Below are 24622 nucleotides of genomic sequence, written 5' to 3'. Positions count from 1 at the left end.
TAACCTGAGGATACAACCATAGAAAATACCTAATCTGAATAACAGAAAGTAGACTAAAAACACAGTGAATAGAGCCTCAGGGACCTGTGAGATTATAACAAAAGATATAATATCCATGACATTGTCATTCTAGAATAGGAGAAAGAATTTAAGGATGGAAAAGTATTTGAGGAAGTGACTCCTGGAAAGAGTTTGCCAGAAAGATTTGCCAAAAAGCATCAACATAAAAACATAAAAATGTAAGAACATGAAGAAATATCATATTGGATGAACCCAGTAAAATTTACAGTAGGATACAGCATAATTAAATTTATGAAAATTAAGCTGAAGAATCTTTTTTTTCACATTTAATAAACTCTGACTTTGTGTTGATATGTCTCCACACCAAGATATCTATTTTTCTGCTATTAATACAAATCCCTCGGCTAAGCTCCTGACTTTTTTTTTTTTTATTGGAGTTCAATTTGCCAACATATAGCATATCACCCATTGCTCATCCCGTCCAGTGCCCCCATCAGTGCCCATCACCCACTCACCCCAATCCACCACCCACCTCCCCTTCACTACCCCTTGTTCATTTCGCAGAGTCTCTCATGTTCCATCACCCTCTCTGATATTTCCCACTCATTTTCTCTCCTATCCCCTTTATTCCCTTTCACTATTTTTTATATCCCCCGAATGAATGAGACCATATAATGTTTGTCCTTCTCCTAATGACTTACTCACTCAGCATAATACCATCCAGTTCCATCCACATTGAAGCAAATGGTATTTGTTATTTTTAATGGCTGAGTAATATTCCATTGCACATATAGACCACTTCTTTGTTATCCATTCATCTTTCGATGGACACAGAGGCTCCTTCCAGAGTTTGGCTATTGTAAACATTGGGGTGAAGGTGTCCTGGCATATCACTGCATCTGTATCTTTGGGGTAAATCCTCAGCAGTGCAATTGCTAGGTTGTAGGGTAACTCTATTTTTAACTCTTTGAGGAACCTCCACACAGTTTTCCAAAGTGGCTGTACCAGTTCACATTCCTACCAACAGTGCAAGAGGGTTCCCGTTTCTCCACATCCTCTCTCTCCAACATTTGTTGTTTCCTGTCTAGTTAATTATCACCATTCTCACTGCTATGAGGTGGTATCTCATTGTGGTTTTCATTTGTATTTCCCTGATGGCAGGTGATGCGGAGCATTTTCTCATGTGTTTTTTGGCCATGTGTATGTCTCCTTTGGTGAAATTTCTGTTCATGTCTTTTCCGCACTTCAGGATTGGATTGTTTGTTTCTTTGCTGTTGAGTTTAAAGAGTTCTTTGTAGATCTTGGATACTAGCCTGTTATCTGATAGGTCATTTGGAAATATCTTCTCCCGTTCTGTAGGTTGCCTTTTAGTTTGGTGGACTGTTTCTTTTGCTGCGCAGAAGCTTTAGATCTTGATTAAGTCCCAATAATTCATTTTTGCTTCTGTTTCACTTGCCTTCATAGAGGTATCTTGCAAAAAGTTGCTGTGGCCAAGTTCAAAAAGGGTGTGGCCTGTGTTCTCCTTTAGGACACTGGATTCTTGTCTCACATTTAGATTTTTCATCCATTTTGAGTTTATCTTTGTGTATGGTGTAAGAGAATGGTCTAGTTTCATTCTTCTGCATGTGGCTGTCTAATTTTCTCAGCACCATTTACTGAAAAGACTGGCCTTTTCCAGTTAATAGTCTTTCCTGCTTTGTTGAATATTAGTTGACCGTAGAGTTGAGGGCCCATTTCTGGGTTCTTTGTTCTGTTCCACTGATCTGTGTGTCTGTTTTTGTGCCAGTACCACACTGTCTTGATGATCGCAGCTTTGTAGTACAACTTGAAATCTGGGATTGTGATGCCCACAGCTCTGGTTTTCTTTTTAAAAAATCCCCTGGCTATTTGGGGTCTTTTCTGGTTCCACACAAATCTTCAGATGATTTGTTCCAACTCTCTGAAGAACGTCCATGGTATTTTGATAGGGATTGCATTGAATGTGTAAATTGCCCTGGGTAGCATTGACATTTTCACAATATTAATTATTCCAATCCATGAGTATGGAATATTTTTCCATCTCTTTGTGTCTTCCTCAATTTCAGAAGTATTCTGTAGTTTTTAGGGTATAGATCCTTTACCTCTTTGGTTAAGTTTATTCCTAGGTATCTTATACTTTTGGATGCAATTATAAATGGGATTGACTCCTTAATTTTCTTTCTTTAGTCTCATTGTTAGTGTATAGAAATGCCACTGATTTCTGGGCATTGGTTTTGTATCCTGCCACACTGCCGAATTGCTGTATGAGTTCTAACAATCTTAGGGTGGAGTCTTTTGGGTTTTCTATATATAGTATCATGTCATCTGCAGAGAGGGAGAGTTTGACTTCTTTGCCAATTTGAATGCCTTTTATTTCTTTTTGTTGCCTGATTGCTGGGGCGAGGACTTCTAGTACTATGTTGAATAGCATTTGTGAGAGTGGACATCCCTGTCGTGTTCCTGATCTTAGGGGAAAGTCTCCCAGTGCTACCCATTGAGAATGATATTTGCTGTGGGCTTTTCATAGATGGCTTTTAAGATGCTAAGGAATGTTCCCTCTATCCCTACACTCTGAAGAGTTTTGATCAGGAATGGATGCTGTATTTTGCCGAATCTTCCTCTGCATCTTTGAGAGGATCATATGGTTCTTGTTTTTTCTCTTGCTGATATGATCAGTCACATTGATTGCTTTATGAGTGTTGAACCAGCCTTGCATCCTGGGGATAAATCCCACTTGGTCAGGGTGAATAATCTTCTTAATGTACTGTTGGATCCTATTGGCTAGTATCTTGTTGAGAATTTTTGCATCTGTGTTCATCAGGGATATTGGCCTATAATTTTCCTTTAAGGTGGGGTCTTTGTCTGGGTTTGGAATTAATGTGATGCTGGCCTCGTAGAATGAGTTTGGAAGTATTCCATCCCTTTCTATCTTTCAGAACAGCTTTAGTAGAATAGGTATTATCTCTTCTTTAAACGTTCAATAGAATTCCCCTGGGAAGCCATCTGGTCCTGGACTTCTGTGTCTTGGGAGGTTTTTGACGACTGCTTCAATTTCCTCCCAGGTTATCAGCCTATTCAGGTTTTCTATTTCTTCATATTGCAGTATTGGTAGTTTGTGGTTTTCCAGAAATGCATCCATTTCTCCTAGATTGTCTAATTTATTGACGTATAGCTGCTCATAATATGTTTTTAAAATCATTTGTATTTCCTTGTTATTGGTTGTGATCTCTCCTTTTTCATTTGTGATTTTATAAATTTGAGTCTTTTCTCTCTTTAATAAGGCTGGCTAATGGTTTATCTATCTTATTAATTCTTTCAAAGCACCAACTCCTGGTTTTGTTGATCTGTTCCACAGTTCTTCTGGTCTCTATTTCATTGAGTTCTGCTAGAATCTTTATTAACTCTCTTCTTCTGCTGGGTGTAGGTTTTATTTGCTGTTCTTTCTCCAGTTCCTTTAGGTGCAAGGTTAGCTTTTGTATTTGAGTTTTTTCCAGTTTTTTGAGAGATGCTTGTATTGCAATGTAGTTCCTTCTCAGGACTGCTTTTGCTGTATCCCAAAGATTTTGAATGGTTGTATCTTCATTCTCATTAGTTTCCATGAATCTTTTTAATTCTTCTCTAATTTCCTGGTAGGCCCATTCATCTTTTAGCAGGATGGTCTTTAGCCTCCACGTGTTTGAATTTCTTCCAAATTTCTTCTTGTGATTTAGTTCTAGTTTCAAAGCATTATGGTCTGAAAATATGCAGGGGACAATCCCAATCTTTTGGTATCGGTTGAGACCTGTTTTCTGAACCAGTATGTGGTCTGTTCTGGAGATAGTTCCATGTGCACTTGAGAAGAATGTGTATTCAGTTGCATTTGGATGTAAAGTTCTGTAAAAATATCTGTGAAATCCATCTGGTCCAGTGTATCATTTAAAGCTCTTGTTTCTTTGGAGATGTTGTGCTTAGAAGACCTGTCATTTACAGAAAGCACTGTGTTGAAGTCTCCCACTATTAGTGTATTATTCTAAGTATGTCTTAACTTTGGTTATTAATTAATTGATCTACTTGACAGCTCCCACATTAGGGGCATAAATATTTATGATGGTTAGGTCCTCTTGTTAGATAGATCCTTTAAGTATGATATAGTGTCCCTCTTCATTTCTTACTACAGTCGTTGGGATAAATTTTAATTTATCTGATATGAGGATTGCTACCCCAGCCTTCTTTTGAAGACCATTTGAATGGTAAATGGTTCTCCAACCTTTTATTTTCAGGCTATATGTATCCTTAGGTCTAAAATGAGCCTCTTGTAGACGGCAAATAGATGGGTCTTGCTTTTTTGTCGAGTCTGAAGCCCTGAGTCTTTTGATGGGATCATTAAGCCCATTCATGTTCAGAGTTACTATTGAAAGATATGAATTTAGTGTCATCATAATACTTATTCAGTCCCTGTTTTTGTGGATCATTTCCTTGGAGTTCCTCTTTCTTTTATAGAGTCCCCTTAATATTTCTTGCAGAGCTGGTTTGGTGGTCACATATTCCTTCAGTTTCTGCCAATCTTGGGAGCTCTTTATCTCTCCTTCTATTCTGAATGGGAGCCTTGCTGGATAGAGTATTCTTGGCTGCATATTCTTCTCATTTAGGACCCTGAATATATCCTGCCAGCCCTTTCTGGCCTACCTGGTCTCTGTGGAGGGGTCTGATGTTAATCTAATATCTCTCTGCATAGAAGTTAGGGATCTCTTGTCTCTTTTGCTGCTTTAAGGATTTTTCTCTTTATCTTCTGAATTTGCAAGTTTCACTATTAAATGTCGATGTGTTGAACGGTTTTTATTGATTTTAGGCGGGGGAATCTCTCTATCTCCTGGATCTGAGTGCCTGTTTCCTTCCCCAAGTTAGGAAAGTTCTCAGCTATGATTTCTTCAAATATGCCTTCTGGTCCTCTGTTCATTTCGGCACCCTCGGGAACCCCAATTAAACGTAGATTTTTCCTTCTGAGGCTGTCATTTATTTCCCTTAACCTTTCCTCCTGGTCTTTTGTTTTTCTCTTTTTCCTCAGCTTCCTTCCTTGCCATCAACTTGTCTTCTATGTCACTCATTTTTTCTTCTACGTCATTAACCCTTGTCATTAGGACCTCCATTTTGGATTGCATCTCATTTAATTGATTTTTAATTTTGGCCTAATTAGATCTAAATTCTGCAGTCATGAAGTCTCTTGAATCCTTTATGCTTTTTTCCAGAGCCACCAATAGCTTTATAATTTGCTTCTGAATTGGTTTTCTGACATTGAATTGTAATCCAAATTCTGTAACTCTGTGGGAGAGAGTACTGTTTCTGATTCTTTCTTTTGTGGTAAGCTCTTCTTTCTAGTCATTTTGCTCAGTGCAGAGTGCCTAAAAACAAGTTGTACTGGAAAAAGGAAGAAAAAAAGGGAAAAACAAAGAAACAAAAAACAAAAAAAACAGGAGGGGTATCCTCTGGTTCTATGTACTGTAAATCCCTCGACTTCCTGTGGAGCTTCCCAGTGCTGCTTGGTCAAGAACTTGCTCTTCCCCTGTCCTTGCAGGTGGTCTTCTCAGGGAAGGGCCTGCTCTGCTGATTCTCAGGTGTGTGCACCTGGGGGAGCTGCCCTGCCCTTACCAGGTGCATGGCTCAGTGGGAGCTGTTTATCATGTGAGGCCCAGTTCCCCGGTGGCCCCGACCCTCCCAGGCACAGGATGTCAGGAGGAACAGCAACAGTGGCAGCAGCCAGCTCTCCATCCCTAGAGTCACCTCCCGTAGTAACTACCACAGTCTCCCAGTCCGCACTGGCCTGGATGCTCTGGGGGCGCCCTGCGGTTGGATCATCCTCGCTGTCCTGTGCCCTCATGGCTTCCGCCTCCCCTGGGCGGGATGCAAGATCCTGGGCTGTGTCCCGCATGAGCCTTGGAATGCAAGGCCTGCACTGCAGGAATTGTGCTCCCTGGCCCGCAGCCCCCTCTGCCTGGAGCCGCTGCCTGAGCTTCTCCCCAAGGCCCTGCCCTTTACCCCGCTGGGCCTGCAGTGTGTCGCGCGCTCTCCCCCCAGGATGCACCTCCTCTTTTAGTGACCCCAGGAACCACTCCCCCCTGCCCCCCTGGGATCCTGCCCAAGTTCCCTGCAAGCACTTTTCTGTCTGAGAAGATTTTTAAAGTTCTTGCTTCTCCAGGCCTGGGCTTTCCTGTCCTGGAGGCTGTCGCTGCCTGACCTTAGCCCGGCTCCTTGTGGGGCCCCCTCCCCCACTGGTTTCTTTTTTATTTATTAATTTATTTTCCGTCTTCCTACCTTGTTAGAAGTGCAAACTCTTCTCTCGGTAGTGTTCCAGCTGTTCTCTCTTTAAATCTCAGGTCGAATTCATAGGTTTTCAGGATGATTTGAAAGTTATATAGGTAAGTTGGTGGGGACAGGTGACTTGGGGACCCTACTCTTCCACCATCTTGCCACACCCCCTCAAGATGAAGAATGTTAAAAAAAAGTAATGAGAGTGAAACCATATCTTACCTACAGGGAGAATACAATTAAAATAACGATAACAATTGAAATAAAATCATATGAGGATGAGGCATACGAATGCCACAGAAGAATGCCATGCTGGTGTGTCCTACTGCCCTGTATGACCACTCATCTCACCATCAGTGATTCTCTGCCTGGGAAGGTCTGATCACTAGCTTATGCCCATTTGACTAATGTGCCCATGGAGGGAAAAGAAGGAAGTGAAGGAGAAAGAAAAGGGAAGAGAAGGGAAGGAAAGAAAGGAAGGAAGGGAAACTGACTCTTCCTACTTGGTTCAGTAGGAACTTTGAGCTGGCATGACTTTTTACTCCCATTTTATTTTTAATTAAAAAAAAAAAACTAATTTACAGCCTTATCCATGTGACAGGGACTTTTCACAAACTGTCTTCATTTGGGAACTGGCCATTTCGGCTATGGTACATCCTGTAGTTTAATTGGTTAGGACTCTCCTAGAGGACAGACCACTTGAAAAGCCTAAATTCTATATTCATCATTAATTCAGTTGCTTTAGGAAACAAAATACCTTTCTAAATTTTCTTCCTTGGGATAAAAAATGTTGTGTTGGCTGCATTTTGTAATTGAGAGAAAGGAGAGGCAAGTGGTGAACATGAGAGCTAACTACTTCTGTGGTTCTGTGGACAGACTTCCATGGACAATTCCACCTGTTAGCCTCCCTGCCCAACCTGACTTTTTGGGTCTCCTTCCTCTGCTTTTCCTTATTACTCTGAGGCTGAAGCTCCTCCAGAGCATTGTGAGGCTGATCAACTAGGCTCTCTCTTTTATCATTGCATTTGATGTGGTCGCTTCCACACAGCATTTTATCCACCAGTGGCCTTCATTTTATTTCAAAACCCCAGGAAGTTCTTAACTCTCTCATCTTCTAATTGGCTTGTTCTGATTCTCCTTTACTCACATGAATTAGGAAAGGGGGAACAATCGTGACTGCCATGTCTGTGAACTTGAACTGGAATTATTCTATGATTGTTTAGAAAATTAAAGATACACTTTATTTTCATCTGTTATTCTACATTATTCAGTTGATTTCAGAATGGTTGGAAAGGAAAGACTTCTTACCTTACTCTCATTAAATGTGGGTCCTTTGTAAAAATTATCTTGTTAGATAAGAAGAGAAAGAGGGAGAGGGGAGACTTTATATCTTACTTATTAACACAAAGAAAAGTATGTCTCTCTTACTAATCACAATGAAATTTTAAATACATATGTATTTTTTAAAAATTTTAAAAACATATGTATTTAATACTGTAATATATTGAGTGAAAAGTATACTACATGGAGATAAACATTATTCTCATAATACAAGTTTGCTTAATATTAGATGTGATAGAAAGCTTTTTTGATTAAATAAAATCTTAAAAAAAAAAAGACTTAGAACAGGTAAAGAGTTTCAGTGATTTCTAGCTCACACAGGTAGGCTAGGACAAATACATCTCAGCACATTCATTTTACACTTGAAAAGGGGTATGTTTGAGACATTTAATCATCCAAAATGAGATAAGCTAATCATTGAATAAATAAAAAAAATTATCTGCCTTTTTCTTACTCATACCTGGGACTATATAAGAAAATATGCTTATATAATCCAGGTATTTCTCTTTAGGAAATATGTATTTACTTATATTGCTTTTTTTTCCTTTGAACTATGATGTGTCTGCTTCTGTTTGACACTATTTGTGTCTCTTGTTCAAAGAAGGAAGTCTTGTGTATTAGTTTATATTCAAAACATCATCCCAAGGCTATGTACTTTTATAGCATCTCTTGTTTGCTGTCATTACAAAAAAGCCACCTATAAATTGGTCTGTTTACTTGAAGGAAACTGTATCAGAAGCATAGGTCTTAACTTTTCATAGCTTATTTTTCCCTTAAGGACAACCAAGTGAAATATGACTAGTGTATTATTGCCACAGTGACAATGTTTAAGGAGAATGAAAATGGTTTTGTCAACAGGTAAGATATTTAGGGTAAATTAAAATTTGGATAGGGGAATAAGCACTTAAAGTCTACAAAAAAATGAAATAAATAATCAGTAAAACAATATCTTGTGTTAGTGAAAATTTACTATGTGCCAAACATTGCTGTTATCCCTTTATGTCTAACAAATTACTTCATCCTTATAACCTACATTTTTATAACCTATAGTTTTAAAAAAATTTGGGTATCAATTATATTCCAAATTCAAAGATGGATAAACTGAGGCAAGGAGGGTTTAAATAATTTGTACTAGGTCACACTGCTAATGTGAAAGAGAAGAAAGATTATCATTAAAGTTGGAAATAAATCTAAAAATGACAGGAACATTAATATTTAACATTGATCTATAAATATGTGGCTCTGAGACTGAAGTAGTTTCTGCACTGATATTGCCTCTGTTAATCACTCATGCATGATCATGAAAGAGTACATTTATTTTTATCAAATATAAGGTGAGGTTAAAACATCTTCAGAGGGTCATTCTGAGTATATATTATAAAAATGTATAGAAAATGCAAAGACAGATACTAGCTTATTACAAATGGTCAGTACAAGTTGGCTATATTAGTTCTTAGGCCAGTTAGTATCAACTAACTTACAGCTCTGCTGCCTCATGGGGAAATAACTAGTATCTCATTCTCAGAATTTTATATGGTAAAGTAATAACATGCCATTTAGACTTCAACTTAATTTTATTAGAAGGAATAGATGTCATGAAATCCAGATTCATATGCTTTGTATGTGTGTGTATATATGAATCTATCTTGTGTGTCTAATTTTTGTACCAAGTATAATTGTGCAACTCTTGACTTTACATTTAAATTGTTGTTGGTTGTTTTAACATTTTAGTATTGTTTTGATGGACTCTGCGAAGACATCAATAACTACCCAAATAGACCAAATTGTGAGTCAGAAAAAAATTGCAGTGGACATGGGGTATGTAATATTTCCTCTATTTTCATGTATAATGTTTAAAATCCATGTCAGGGGCACCTGGGTGGCTCAGTGGTGGAGTGTCTGCCTTTAGCTCAGTTAGTGATCCCAGGGTCCTAGGATAGAGTCTAGCATCAGACTCCCTGCAAGGAGCCTGCTTCTGCCTCTGCCTGTGCCTCTATCTCTCTCTGTGTGTGTCTCATGAGTAAATAAGTAATATATTTTAAAAAATAAAATAAAATCCATGTCAGTAACTTTTTCCAAGGTGGTAATAAAGTTTGGAATTATTCAATGTAGAAATTTCCTTTAGAAATTTAATAAAGTGGATTCCATTCCATATACATATACATATGATTTATGTGTTCAGGTTATTATAGGCCTCATGAGCTAAAAAAACTTTGAACTTTGTACAAAAATGCAGCATGAAAAATACTCCAGTATAAAATTTTAGAAATGGGTTCATTGAAGATTACAAATATATATTTATACATGTTTATATAAATTTTGCTTGTAATTGAATGTATGTGTACTGATGTTTAAACACACTATTTATATTGCACATATTGTTTATATTACACATATTACTTAAAATCTAATATTTTTGTGAGAGCAGTATTTCTTATCCATCCAGATCTTTCATCCTTTAATAACTTCAATTTACTTCCATGTATGTCTCTTCCAAACTATATTTAAAAACTCATTTACCAATGGACTTTAAGATAATGTCAAATTTTTACTTTACTAATGTAAATAATGGTGTAATGGACATTGTTATATATTACCCCTCACACAATTATCTGATTTCTTAAATTGCTAGCAATGAAATACGATGGGTCAAATTTATGCAGTTTAAATTTTCATAGATATTATGTTTTTTAGAAATACTATACTGTTTTTACTTTCACCCTTATAGATAAAAATGCATTTTCTCAAATTTTGGCAAGACTACATTCTCAGTTTTTAAAATCTCTTCTCACATGCTAAATCTATTGTTAATTTACATTTAGTTAAGAAATTAAGATACAGTTCTTAAGCATGTATGGTCATATTTACCATTTGCATTTCTATTTGTCCATCCATTGTGAAAATATCTACCAGGGAATAGAAATTTTGTAAATTTAGTAAATTTTCCAAGCCTGCATTTGGCTTTAACTTTTTGGCTAATATCTCCTGCTATATTGATGCTTCATATTTTATATAATAATCCAGGAAGAAAGTGACCTGCCTACATGACTTGTATCAAATTTTCTCCCAAATCACTTACATGTCCTATTATTAACAGTTTCTTTTGTTTCTTTCTTTTCTTATTTAGTTTAAATTTAATTTGCTTGAATCTATTTCTAGACTCTTTCTTCTGCTTCTGACCCTTTTGATTCATCCACCAGATCACATTTTTAAAAAAGATTTTATTTATTCATTGGAGAGAGAGAAAACCATGAGCAGGTGTGAAGAGCAAAGGGAGAGGGAGGAGCAGACACCCTGTTGAGCAGGGAGCCCAATGTGGGGCTGGATACTAGGACCCTGAGACAATGACCTGAGCTGGAGGCAGATGCTCAACAGATTGAGCTACCCAAGTGCCCATCCACCAGATCACATTTATAGATATTTTATAGCCTTCCTACTTCTAGCAAAATACATTTTGGTATCTGTGTCTCGTTAAGCAAGCTTTTTCCTTTATGTTTTTTTTCTCCATTTTTTGTAAAAATTGGCTCTTATATCAGGCATATTTTAAAACCTAGCACAATTCATTATATATATCAACTTCCACTATTTTATAATTTCTAGCTTCATAATTTCTATGCCTTTGTAGAATAAGACATTTTCATTGTATCAGCTAGTAATCTATTGTTATTTTAAAATACAAGAGAAAATAAGAGGAAGTACCTATGACATTGAAAAGATATTACAAAATATTTATTATATTTTAAAAATTATTTTCCATATTAAAATAAAAATTATAGTATATGAAGTTATATTTTAATAACTTACATTGACCAACAGTCACAAATGATGAATTTAATGTTTGCATTTTACCTAAAATGATCTAATTTTTTGTTTGGTTTTGGTTTTAGATTTGCAATGATAGGCTTAATTGTCACTGTGATGTTGGATATTCTCCTCCAATTTGTCTCCCATCACCATCATCACCAGGAGGAAGTTATAATGATGGATTTTGGCATCCACAAAGTTAGTATCAAGATCAGTGTGCTTCAGTAGTGATTTCTGCACTTAGAGAAATAGTCTCCACTGACTGTGTGGCTATTGAGCACATGACGTTGATGGTGCCACTATAGAACTAAAATTTCCATTTTATTTTACTTTATTGAATTTAAATTTAAGTGGCCATTTGTGGCTAGTGGCAATTAAACAGTACAGCTCCAGATCATACTATCAGTCAAAATTTTGCATATGCTTTTAAGTTCCAGTCAAGAAGTGAACATGCTAATAGGCCTTCCTTTAATTTAAACCATACTTCCCAAAACATTTCTGTTTATATGGCAGAGTTTTATAGATAAGTATGGTTAAATTACAGACTAGGTAATTGTTTTATTATATACTCTGTATATTCCAAGGGTGTTAACTATTGTGATGTGCTAGTTCACAACCAAGTTGCATCTTTGAAGTAGACCATCCTATTGAAAGATATGGATAGTAGATGGTATAAAACATTTTTTAATGTATTTGGTGAACATTCATGAACATTAACTCATGTTCTTCACAGCATTTTCATTTTTTCTAAATATTATGTTAAAATTTCATAATGGTATAATTCCCTATGTCTTTCCATCATTTGCATTTTTAACTATATATTCTGTGTGTGTGTGTGTGTGTGTGTGTGTGTGTGTATGTATAGATATGTTGCAAACTGGACAATACATTTTATATTTGCCTTAAACAGTCAAAAGAAAGTTAAAGAATTTTTTATATAAATATTCCCATTTACCCACGCATTTACTGTTTTTAAGGGCTTTTCAACTCTTCCAGCACATTTAAATTTCCATGTGGGTCATTTTCTTTCTCACTGAAAAAAACTTCTTTTTTTTTTTTTTTTTTTAAATGTACCTTGTGGTGACCAACTGTTTTAAGCTTTTGTCTTTAAAATGTTTTTAAAAAAATGTCTCAAATTGTGAGGTGTATTCTAACTGGAAGTAGAATTCTGCACTGAGAATTTTCACTTTCAGCAGTTCAAAGATTCAATTATATCTTTGGTCCCAATGTAGGTCTTTCATCCATTTTGAATTTATTTTTGGGTATGGTGTCAGAAAGTGGTCCATTATCATTCTTCTACATGTTGCTTCTAGTACTCTTGACACAATTTGTTGAAGAGGCTGCCTTTTTTCCATTGGATATTCTTTCTTGCTTTGTCAAACATTAGTTGACTATATAGTTGTGGCCATTTCTGGATTCTCTATTCTTTTCCATTGATGTATGTATCTGTCTGTGTGCCAATACCATGTTGTCTTGATGATTACAGCTTTGTAATAATGTAGCTTAAAGTCTGGAATTGTGATACTTCCAGCTTTGTTTTTTTCTTTCTTTCTATTTTTTTTTTATTTGAGAGAGAAAGAGAGAGACAGAGAGAGAGAAAGAGACACAGAGAGAGGCAGTGGGAGAAGCAGACTCCTTGCTCAGCAGGGAGCCCAACATGGGAGCTCAATTCCAGGACCCCAGGATCATGACCTGAGCTGAAGGCAGATGCTTAACTGACTGAGCCATACAGGTGCCCTTCATGCTTCCCCCCCACCCCCCAAGATTGCTTTGACTATTCAGGGTCTTTTGTGGTTCCATACAAATTTTAGAATTGTTTGTTCTAGCTCTCTGAAAGATACTCTTGTTATTTTGATAGGGATTGCATTAAATGTGTAGATTGCTTTGGATAGTATAGACATTTTAACAATATTTGTTATTCCAATCTATGAGCATGGAATTCTTTTCCATTTCTTTGTGTCATCTTCAATTTCTTTCATAAGTTCTATAGTTTTCAGAGTACAGGCATTTCACTTCTTTGGTTAGATTGATTCCTAGGTATCCTGTGGTTTTTGGTGTGATTGATTGTAAATGGGTCAATTCTTTGATCTCTATGTGATTCTTCATTATTGGTATATGGGAATTCCACAGATTTCTGTATGTTGATTTTTATCCTGCAATTTTGCTGAATTGGTATATCACCTAGCAATTTTGGGGTGGAATCTTTCAGATTTTTTACATAGAGTATTATGTCATCTGCAAATAGTAAAAGTTTGACTTCTTCCTGGCTGATTTGGATGCCTTCTATTTCTTTTTATTCTCTGATTGCTGAGGCTAAGTCAGTACTATATTAAATAAGAATGGTAAGAGTGGACATCATTGTCCTGTTCCTGACCATAGAGAAAAAAAGCTCTCAATTTTTCCGCATTGAGGATAATATTAGCTGTGTTTCTTTTTCTTTGGCTTTTATGATGTCAAGATATGTAGCTGTGTGTCTTTTGTCTCTAGCCTTTATAATGTTGAGCTATATTTCATCTATCCCAACTTTGTTGAGAGTTTATCAAGAATAGATGCTGTACTTTTTTGTCAAATGCTTTTTCTGCATCTGTTGAGAAGATCATGTGGTTCTTATCCTGTCTTTTATTAATGTGGCATATCATGTTTATTGATTTGTGAATATTGAACCACCCTTGCAGCTCAGGACTAAATCCCACTTGATTGTGGTTAATAATTCATTTAATGCACTGTTGAATTCAATTTGCTAGTACCTTGGTGAGAATTTTTGCATCCATGTTCATCAGGGATATTGACCTGTAATTCTCCTTTTTAGTGGAGTCTTCATCTGGTTTTGGAATCAAGGTAATGCTGGCCTTGTAGAATAAGTTTGAAAATTTCCTTCCATTTCTATTTTTTTGAACTGTTTGAGAAGAATAAGTATTAACTCTTCTTTAAATGTCTAGTAGAATCTCTCTGGAAGCCATCTGGCTCTGTACTTTTGTTTGTTCATAGATTATTATTACTGAATCAAATTTTTTGATGGTTAAAGGTTTGTTCAAATTTTCTGTATTTTTTCCTATTTCAGTTTTAGTAGTTTGTTTCTTTCAGATTGCCCAGTTTGTTGGCATATAATTTTTCATAATATTCTCTTACAGTTGTTTACATTTCTGTGGTACTGGTTGTGATCTCCTCTCATTCGTGATTTTATTAATTTATTTGGGTCTTTTTGATATGTGTTGTGAGGGTTTTATCAATTTTAGTAATTCTTTCAAAGAACCAACTCTTAGTTTTGTCAATCTGTTCTACTTTTTTTGTTTCTATATCATTTATTTTTGCTCCAATCTTGCCAGTCCTTTCTGGCCTCCTAGTTGTCTGTGGATAGGACTGATGCTAGCCTTATGTTTCTACCTCTGTAGATTAAGGACCTCTTGTCCTTAGCTGCTTTTAGGATTTTTTCTGTCTGAAATCTGCAAGCTTCACCATTATAGTTTGAGGTGTTGACCTATTTTTATGGATTTTGAAAGGTGTTCTCCGTGCCTCCTGGACTTGAATGCCTGTTTCCTTCCTCAGACTAGAGAAAGTTCTCAGCTAGAATTTACTCCAGTGTATACCTTCTGCCCCCCCCCTTTTCTTTTCATCTTGGATCCCAATTATTCTAATATCATTTTGATTTATGGTATCACTGATCTCACACATCCTTCTCTCATTTTCCAGTACTTGTTTATCTCTCTTTTCCTCAGTTTCTTTATCATTTTATCTTCTATGTCACTGATTCTCTCTTCAGCCTCATTTATCTTGACAGAGCCTCAATTTTTAATTGCATCTCAGTAATACCCTTTTTGATTTTGATCTGATTAGATTTTAGTTCTTTTATTTCCCCAGAGAGCAACTATTTAGTGTGTCCTATGCTTTTTTCAATCTAGCTAGTGTCTTTATAATAGTTATTCTGAATTCTAGCTCTGACATTTTTACTAATATCTATAGTTATTAAGGCTCTGGCGGTTAGTACAGCCTCTTGATCTTTTTTCTGGTGTGAGTTTTTCCATCTTGTCATTTTGTCCAGAGAAATACAGATGAATGAGAGAATAAAGTACAAAATACAACCATGACCCCAGCAAAATATACACTAAACAAATCAGAAGAGATCAAAAACCAAGAAGAAAATAAGGAAAAAAAGAGAGAATATAATCAAATAGGTAGACAGAACAGGGTGATACACTATGTCCAGGGTGTATTTTGGTCTGTTGTTACAAAAAACTAGATCCCAAAATTGTAAAGAAAGGAAAACATAGAGACAAAAAAAAAAAAATGAACGTAATAAAAGGGAGCCAAAAATGAAGAATATGCATATAAAAAGTAAATGTAAAAAAGTCTTTAAAAATAGTTAATACTAAAAAAAAAAGTTAATACTTATGTTGTTTATGGTAACACTGAGCTGAAAGCCCGCTCCTGGGCTCACTGATTGCAGCTGGCTCCCTGGCTCTGATGTTTGCGAACTCTGCATCACTAAGGGACTCCTATTATTTCTGTGACCTTGGGGAACTTGAGACCACACTGTCCCACCAGGGATTCTACCTGGCTTCTCTACCTGACTGCCTCTCAGGCAGGGATGTCCCTTGCCAGAGCAGACTTCTAAAAGTTCCTATTTTGCAATCTGCTGCTATATCACTTTCCCACAGCCAGCTTACAGAGGCTCCCTCCATCTGGTTTATCTTCTGAACATCACCAGGATTCACTTCTTCATACTCCTACATTGTAGAAATGGTTGCTTTTCTATTTGTAGCATTGCAGCAATTCTTTTCTTAGATCTCTGGTTGATTTCACAAAAGTTCAGAATGATTTGATAGCTATCCAGCTGAATTCCAGAGACCAGATGAAAGTCGGGTCCCTACTTCTCCAGTGTCTTCCCCAACCCTAGAGTCCCTCTTTTATACTTACTCTATTTTTTAAATGAATAAATTTGAATATCAGTTTAATGTGTTTTAAGTAGCAGTCCATAAAAGGGTATAGAAAAATATGAAAATATATAGAAAGATTGAATATACATATAAAGATTAAATGTAGATTTATATTAATTATATATTGAGTTGACAAATATATAATACTTTATGGGGCATAGTCAGAATATTGGAAAACATTTTTATTTTTTTACATTTAAAAATTATTTATTTATTTACTGGAAACATTTAAAAATATAAACTTATTTATCCTAGGACTGTATTATTTGAATCCCAAATTTTTATATTTCAAATTACTAATAAGCTTTGAATATTATTTTTGAAAAAGTTAAAATGTACTTTCACATTTTCAGAGAAAAGCAACACCTTATTCAGAAAGCGACATGCTGCTCCTAAAAAAAATGGCCTCTTGATCAGTTTCTACATTTTTATACCTGTCCTTATTTTAATTGCCATTGTTGCCCTTAAATGGAATAAAATAAGATTTTGGAACAGAGAGGGATCAGAAAGTGAAGAGTAAGTAAATTTATTATTTTTAAAAGTCATATTAAAATCCAATTGTGGAAAAACTAAAATATATTTTAGAATATTACTAATAGGACTTAAAAGTGTTAAGTTTGGATCTCAGATGAATTGGGTTAGTATTTAGACATATTCAGTCTTGTTATATACCAAATTTTTTCCAATTTCATGTAGTAGTTATCTTGTTCTTATAGATATAGAAATAACTGAAGCTACTTAATAAATTCACAGTGCCTTTCAAAGTGAAAGCCATGTTGACTACAATTGCTTTAGTAGGCTCTGTCTACCACCTAAGCAACCTCTATTTTTTTCACATTGTGCCAAGGAGATTAATAGAGATAAGGAAATTTAATGAATAGAATATGTTGAAGTTGAGAAAAATATAAAAAAAACATTATAGCAAAGGGAGAATATGGATAAGACAATGCCCATTTTACACTTAATATTGCTCATGTTTCTAAAATTAGACTTAAGGTACTTGAAATGAGCACCACAAAAAGCCTAGTTAACATCTGTCTCCACACATAGTTACAAAATTTTATTTTTTTGTGATGAGGATTTTTAAGATCTATTGTCTTAGCAAGTTTCAAATATACAATATTTTATTATTAAATATAGTTAACATTATATACTCATGACTTAATTGTTTTGTAACCAGAACTTTGTATCTTTTGAATTCATTCATTCATTTCACTCACAGCACACCCCCACCTCTGGTAACTACCAATCAATTCTCTGTATCTATGAGGTTATTTTATGTTTAAAAAAAATTAGATTCCGGGATCCCTGGGTGGCGCAGCGGTTTAGCGCCTGCCTTTGGCCCAGGGCGCGATCCTGGAGACCCAGGATCGAGTCCCACGTCAGGCTCCCGGTGCATGGAGCCTGCTTCTCCCTCTGCCTGTGTCTCTGCCTCTCCTTCTGCCTGTGTCTCTGCCTCTCTCTCTCTGTGTGTGACTATCATAAATAAATAAAAAAAATTAAAAAAAATTAGATTCCAATATAAGTGAGATCATATGATAGTTGTCTTTCTTTATCTAGCATTTCACTTACACACAACTTTTTTCTTTACCATATCACTATACAAATCACAATTTTGTTTAGTCAGTGGATCTTTAGGGAAAAAAGAATGCAGAAATAAGGATAAATAAGTAGGTCTCATTGTTCTACGCTAAAGGAAAATGTCTCTGTTGCTTACTTGAGCAAATAAAGATAATATATAAAACTTCCACCAAAAAAAAAAAACTCTCAAGAACGTGGACTTATAAGGAACATACCTCAACATAAAAAATACCATATATGAAAAACACACAGCTAACATCATCCTCAAAGATGAAACTCTGAAAACTTTTCCTCTAAGATTAGGAACAAGACAAGGATGTCTACTCTTGCCACTTTTTTAACATAGTCCTAGAAATCCTAGCCATAGCAACTAGACAACAAAAAGAAATAAAAAATATCCAGGTTGGTAAGGAAGAAGTAAAACTGTTACTATTTGTGGATGACAACATACTCTACATAGAAAAACCAAAGACTCCTCTAAAAAACTGATATATTAATTGAATTCAGCAATGTTGAAATATACAAAATTAACACAGAGAAATCAATTGTGAATCTATACACTAATAATGAAGTAGTGGAAAGAGAAATTAAGATAATTCCATATACAATTGGAACAAAAAGAATAAAATACCTAGGAATAAACTTAACCAAGGAAGTTTACTCTGAAAACTATAAGCCATTGATGAACAAAATTGAAGATGACACAAATTAAAAGATATTTCATGCTCATGGATTGGAAAAATGAATATTGTTAAAATATCCATACTACCCAAATCTGTCTACAGATTAAATACAATCTCTCTCAAACTACCAGTGGCATTTCCTTTTTGCAGAGCTAGAACAAACAATCCTAAAGTTTTTAGAGAACCACAAAATAGCCCAAAGAACCAAAGCAATCTTGAAATAGAAGAACAAAACTAGAGGTATCACAGTCCCAGATTTCAAGATATACTACAAAGCTTTAGTAATCAAAACAGTATGGTTCTGGCCCCCAAATAGATACATCAACCAATGGAACAGAATAGAGAAGGCAGAAATGAACCTAAAACTGGTCAATTAATCTGTGACAAAGGAGGCAAGAATATACAATGAGAAAAAAGGCAGTCTCTTCAACTAATAGCGCTGGGGAAACTGGACAGCTACATGGAAAGAAGAAAGAAAGAAAGAAAGAAAGAAAGAAAGAAAGAAAGAAAGAAAGAAAGAAAGAAAGAAAGAAAGAAAGGAAGAAAGAAGAAAAAAAGAAAGAAGAAAGAAAGAAAGAAAGAAAAAAGAAAGAAGAAAGAAAGAAAGAAAGAAAAAAAGAAACTGGACCACTTCCTAACACCATATACCAAAAAAAAAAAAAAAAAAAGATTAAAAAAACCTAAAAGTGAGACCTGAAATCATAAAAATCCTACAATAGGCAGTATTTCATTGACATTGATGACAGAAACATTTTTCTACATATGTGTCCTCAAAAGAGACAGAAGCAAAAATAAACTATTAGGACTACGCCAAAATCAGCTTATACTCAGGGAAGTAGGGAAAAGGAAACCCACTGAGTGGGAGAAGACATTTGCAAATTTATACAATTCAAACCAAATAGACTCCATAAATGATCTGATTAAAATATGGGCAAAGGACCTGAATAGACATTTACTAAAGAAGATATACAGATAGCAAACAGACACATAAAAGGATGCTCAGCATCACTAATCATTAAGGAAATGCAAATTAAAACCACAATGTGATATGACCTACACCTATCATATTAGCTAGAATCAATAAAACAAAAAATAATGTGTTGGGAAGGATGTGCAGGAAATAAAAACAAATTTGTACACCATTAGTAGGATTGTAAATTGGTATAGCTATTGTGGAAAACATCATGAAGATTTCTCAAAATTAACAAAATACCTGGAAAGTATTATGCTAAATGAAGTCAGACTGAGAAAGACAAATGCCATATGATTCCACTTATGAATAGAAAAAATAACGAATAAAACAGAAAGCAGAATCAGATCTATAAATACAGAAAAGAAATTGTTGGTTGCCAGAGGGGAGTGGGGTGGATGGCTAGGTAAAATGGGTGAAAGGGAGAGGAAAAGGTTGGATTCTAGTAATGGAATGTATAAATCATGGCAATAAAAGGCACAACAGAGAATAGAGTCAATGACATTGTAATAGTGCTATAATAGGATAGATGGTATCTACACTTGTGAATATAGCATAGTGCATATACTTGTGAAATCACCACATTGTATACCTGAAACTAATGTAACATTGTGTGCAAAGTATACTCAAAAAAGAAAAAAATAATGTTTTTTAACCCTAATGTAATGCTATTTCTTTTTTACAGATCTGTATCAGAAGACAGCAAAAGTAACAGCCACCAGTCATCAAGTTAAAGGTAAATGGAGGAAACAAATTAGTGAAAGTGACATAATTCATAAAATAGTTTAAAATTTTTAACAATACCTCAGTGTTAAAAAGCTATTATTCCATATTACATCATGACATACTAAAACAAAGACTAAAACTAAATTTAATTTAGTTTTAATTTAATTTGAAAACTAAAATTTAATATTTTGTTAATATTACCAGAGATTTATTAACCAACATTTTTATGATAAGAAATGACTTTAAAATATTTATGAGCCATCATGCATCTTGCTCACACATTTAAGTTCTAACTTGGTAGATTTACACAGATTGACTCCCAACATTGATATTTCTTCCTCACTAAGGCTCCATGGTTATATTTATCCTCATTTTAGAAATGAAGGGACAGACATAAAAAACTTAAGTTACTATGTGTACAAAATTTTAGTAAATTTGGGAGATGTAATTTCATTTAAGACAACCAGACTCCAGGGTTTAACTCTTAAGAACTTCACAATTTTGATACATATAGCCTGATATATACCTGGTGATGGAAAATGAAATTTCCATTTTTGATGATCTATTAGATGCAAGGCAAAATGATAAATGCACTGTCCCTCCAGGTTAGAAAGAAAATTCTTTACTATAAATAGGATAAAGTTGGCATTTGCATATATTCAAAATATATATCTATAAATTGTATATGTACATATATACATTTGTATACCTATATTTATTCATATTTATAAGTCAGATACATAGAGAAATCATAGTATTTGACAGACCTATCACTGGGAGTAAATGGAAAAATTAAAAATTCAACCATTAGTGAAATCAAGAGTTCATCCAATTACTAATTTGCCACTCCTTCATATTTTACTTTGATGGAGAGTTAAGTTAATGGATTTCTTTTGTTTTTATTTGTTTGTTTTTGTTTTTTTGGATTTCTTTTGTTGTTGTTAATGGATTTCTATTTCCCATCTGCCACCAAAGAAAACATAACTACTACCCTTCATGTAAAATGTTCTTATTTTTCAGTAGAGGTAAACGGGAGAGTTGATGGTGAGGGAGGAGCTGGATAGAAATTTTGAATATGATTGAATGAGTATTTCCCAGTTTAGATATTTGAAAGGAGGTACTTGACTTTCTGGGGTCAACTCACATGAGGCTTTTATTTAAATGTAAATGGTACAGTGCAGCAAAGAGAGTGCAGGCAAGCAATGGGCACCACAGGTACACCTCATGCACAAGGCCTCAAGTTTCCTTAATTAATAAGACATGAAACAACAAATGTTGGCAGGGATGTGGAGAAAGGGGAACTCTCTTGCACTGTTGGTGGCTTGCAAGCTGGTACAGCCACTCTGGAAGACAGTGTGGAGATTCCTTAAGAAGTTAAAAATAGAGCTACCCTACAACCCAGCAATTGCTCCCCAAGATACAGATGTAGTGAAATGATGGGATCTGTACCACAATATTTATAGCATCAATGTCCACAATAGCCAAACTGTGGAAGGAGCCAAGATGTCCTTTGACAGATAAATGAATAAAGAAGATGTGATATATATATATATTGTGTGTGTGTGTGTATATATATATATATATATATATACACACACACACACAGTGGAATATTACTCAGCCATCAGAAAGGACAAATACCTACCATTTACATCGACATGGATGGGTATCCATAATACCCTGGAGGGTATTATGCTGAGTGAAATAAGTCAGTCAGAGAAAGATAATTATCATATGGTTTTACTCATACATGGAATATAAGAAATAGTGAAAAGAACTTTAGGGTAAGGGGGAAACTTGAGTGGGGAACAGTTAGAGAGGAAGACAAACCATGAGAGACTCCTAACTTTGGGGAAACAAACAAAGGGTTGCAGGAGGGGAAGTGGGGTAACTGGATGACAGGCATTAAGGATGGCACTTGGTGGGATGAGCACTGGATGTTATACTATATGTTGGCAAATTGAACTTAAAATTAAAAAAAAAAATTAAGAGCCCATGACAAATCTCACTGACATCTTGGCAAAAAGTGAAACCAGGGACCCTGGCTTTCCCAGAGATAAAGGTAGAGCTTTTCCATTCCAGCTGTAAATCAACTCTTTCTGACATAGGAGTAGAGCTAGCAGAGGTATCCATGCATATACCTGAGCAGGAGCTTTCCAAGCACATGAATGATTCAATGAAACAATAAGCCAGGAATGTTTGATGAATAAAAGTCATGTCAGGTTAGCTGGAGCAGAGTTAGCAAGAGGGCTGTGGTAGTAGTAGATCAGACAGTAAAACTCTTGTAGGCTGTGGGAGATTTGGGGGCCATCTGTGTTTTATTCCCAGTGAAAGAGGGAAATCACTGGAAGATTAAAGTTTGAAGCACATTACTTCCACTTTAAAAGGCTGGTTTGTTAAAACATAAAAGGTTGGTTTGTTAAAAATAGTCTGTATGATGGCAACAGTAGAACTGGAGAAATTAGAGAGTGGAGAAACTACTGTAACAATCCAGGAGGGAAGGGATGGTACCTGCGATCAGGGATAGTAAAGATGATTTTAGGAACAAATTTTGAAGGTGACCAACAAAATGAATTGACAGTTTGAGTATAAAGTGTAAGAAGTACTTAAATGATGTTTATTGATAAAGTAGCAAGATAAGCAAGATTAAATGTAAATGCAGTCCTGTTTTCAAATGTGTGCTCTTAATACATTTTAAAATTTATTAAAATTAAAATTGCAAGAGAAAATTTACTCAAGTAATTATGAGCCAAGACAAGTGTCTCGTATGCCATGACAAGGAGTCATTTTCTTATATAGAAGTATTTCTTGTATAGTTAAAGTATTTTTGAAGTAGTAAGGGAGGGATTCAGGATGACATGGTTTGCTTTTTACAAATTTTACTGGGATAAAGTAGGGGAAAAGTCATTCAGAGTCAGTAAGAACTAAAGGTTAGTGAAACAACTTTAAGACTATAGAATACACAGAAATGTGTGAGAAGGGCAGGATTAAGAGGAAAAGAATTGTTTTAGGAGATATAACAGAGGTGTAGACTCAATTGAATGGGTGACTGGATAGGTGTATTTAGGTTAGAATACAAGAGAACTACAGAGACAAACCTGCAGGGATAAATATTTCTGACCCAATGGATGATGACACCTTTTACTAATGACATACAGGTACAGCCTGGTCAGCACCAGTTTGTGTTGGGAGTGACCACGTGGAGGGAGTGAAGAATGAGTTTGAGTTTAACGTGTACATAGGTTGGACACCTGTTGGAAATGCATAGAGGACTTCTGGAAGTACTCTTCCCTGGAAGATAAAAATAGACAATAGTTATTTATTTCTTCACATATTTTTAAATATGTTCTTTTCCTCTTTTTTCCTTGCTGATAATTTTCTTTTCTCCACATGAATTGTTAAGACTGTGTAACTGAAATACATGTGAATACCACTTTATAGTATTTCCTTTTACTGGAGCTGTCACAGACAATTCAGGAAAAAGAAAGCTGGGTTTGATAATTTCATGGAGCACTGGCATAGACAGTGACATTATAAGCAGTGTTCTATATGTTAATTACTTCCTACACCTGTAGTTGCATAGTAAAATTAGATAGCTTTTATTAACAATTAAAATTTAACATTTCCATTTTTCTCTGTTTTACAACAGTGACTAAGCAACATCAAAAGCCATAGGTTGGAGAAAGACTATTAACCAAGACATTCACCATTAAGTGATCTGATTTTATAATGAAAAAAATCTGCTATTCTCTCCTTTTGTTATGGCTTAAAGCTTTCAATTTCACAAACAAAAAAATAAATCCTGAGAGTGAAATATGTAGGCTTGTGTCTATTGATTCCTCTACTTGCTGTGATCCTTAATGGGGAAAAACAATATTGCCTCTTTTGAACCAAGAAAATTGTTACATCCCAAGCTACACTGCTGCTGCCCACCCTTAGATCCCCAGGGCCATGCTAACTGATCCCTTCTCAGGGAAAGACACCCATAGTCCACATCTCTCCAGTATCCCTGCTCTATACATTCTAGGCTTTTGGATATTGAGAGGAAATATTGCTAGGTAAGGACAGCCCCAGAACCTTCAGAGAGTCATTAAGATCACTCTATCTTCAGGGAATTGCTTGAACTGAGTTCCTGGTCATATATAAATGTTGCATCTCCAGGTGATACATCCTTGGCCTCAGGTAAATTGAGATCTAGGATATATCTTTTTCTTTTGGGGAACCCAGAATTGTTACTCCTTCTTCACTGAGCTGAGCTTTCG

General features: G+C 35.4%; 1 protein-coding gene across 2 annotated transcripts in view; it reads left to right on the top strand.

The window, feature by feature from the left end:
• The window catches only part of LOC607729 (A disintegrin and metallopeptidase domain 3-like), a 94451-nt gene extending 70273 nt beyond the window's left edge, over positions 1–24178 (top strand). For both annotated transcript variants that reach the window (XM_038560013.1, XM_038560014.1), the window contains 5 exons: positions 9394–9480; positions 11550–11664; positions 16754–16916; positions 20320–20370; positions 24010–24178. In XM_038560013.1, coding sequence (XP_038415941.1) covers positions 9394–9480; positions 11550–11664; positions 16754–16916; positions 20320–20368 — 414 coding nt within the window. In that variant the 3' untranslated portion in view covers positions 20369–20370; positions 24010–24178. The remainder of the gene's footprint in view (positions 1–9393; positions 9481–11549; positions 11665–16753; positions 16917–20319; positions 20371–24009) is intronic.
• The last annotated feature ends 444 nt before the right edge of the window (positions 24179–24622 follow it).

This window comes from Canis lupus, chromosome 16, assembly GCF_011100685.1.
Source record: "Canis lupus familiaris isolate Mischka breed German Shepherd chromosome 16, alternate assembly UU_Cfam_GSD_1.0, whole genome shotgun sequence".
NCBI lineage: Eukaryota > Metazoa > Chordata > Mammalia > Carnivora > Canidae > Canis > Canis lupus.
Note: the sequence above shows the minus strand (reverse complement) of the source record. Positions and strands in the feature narration are given on the sequence as shown.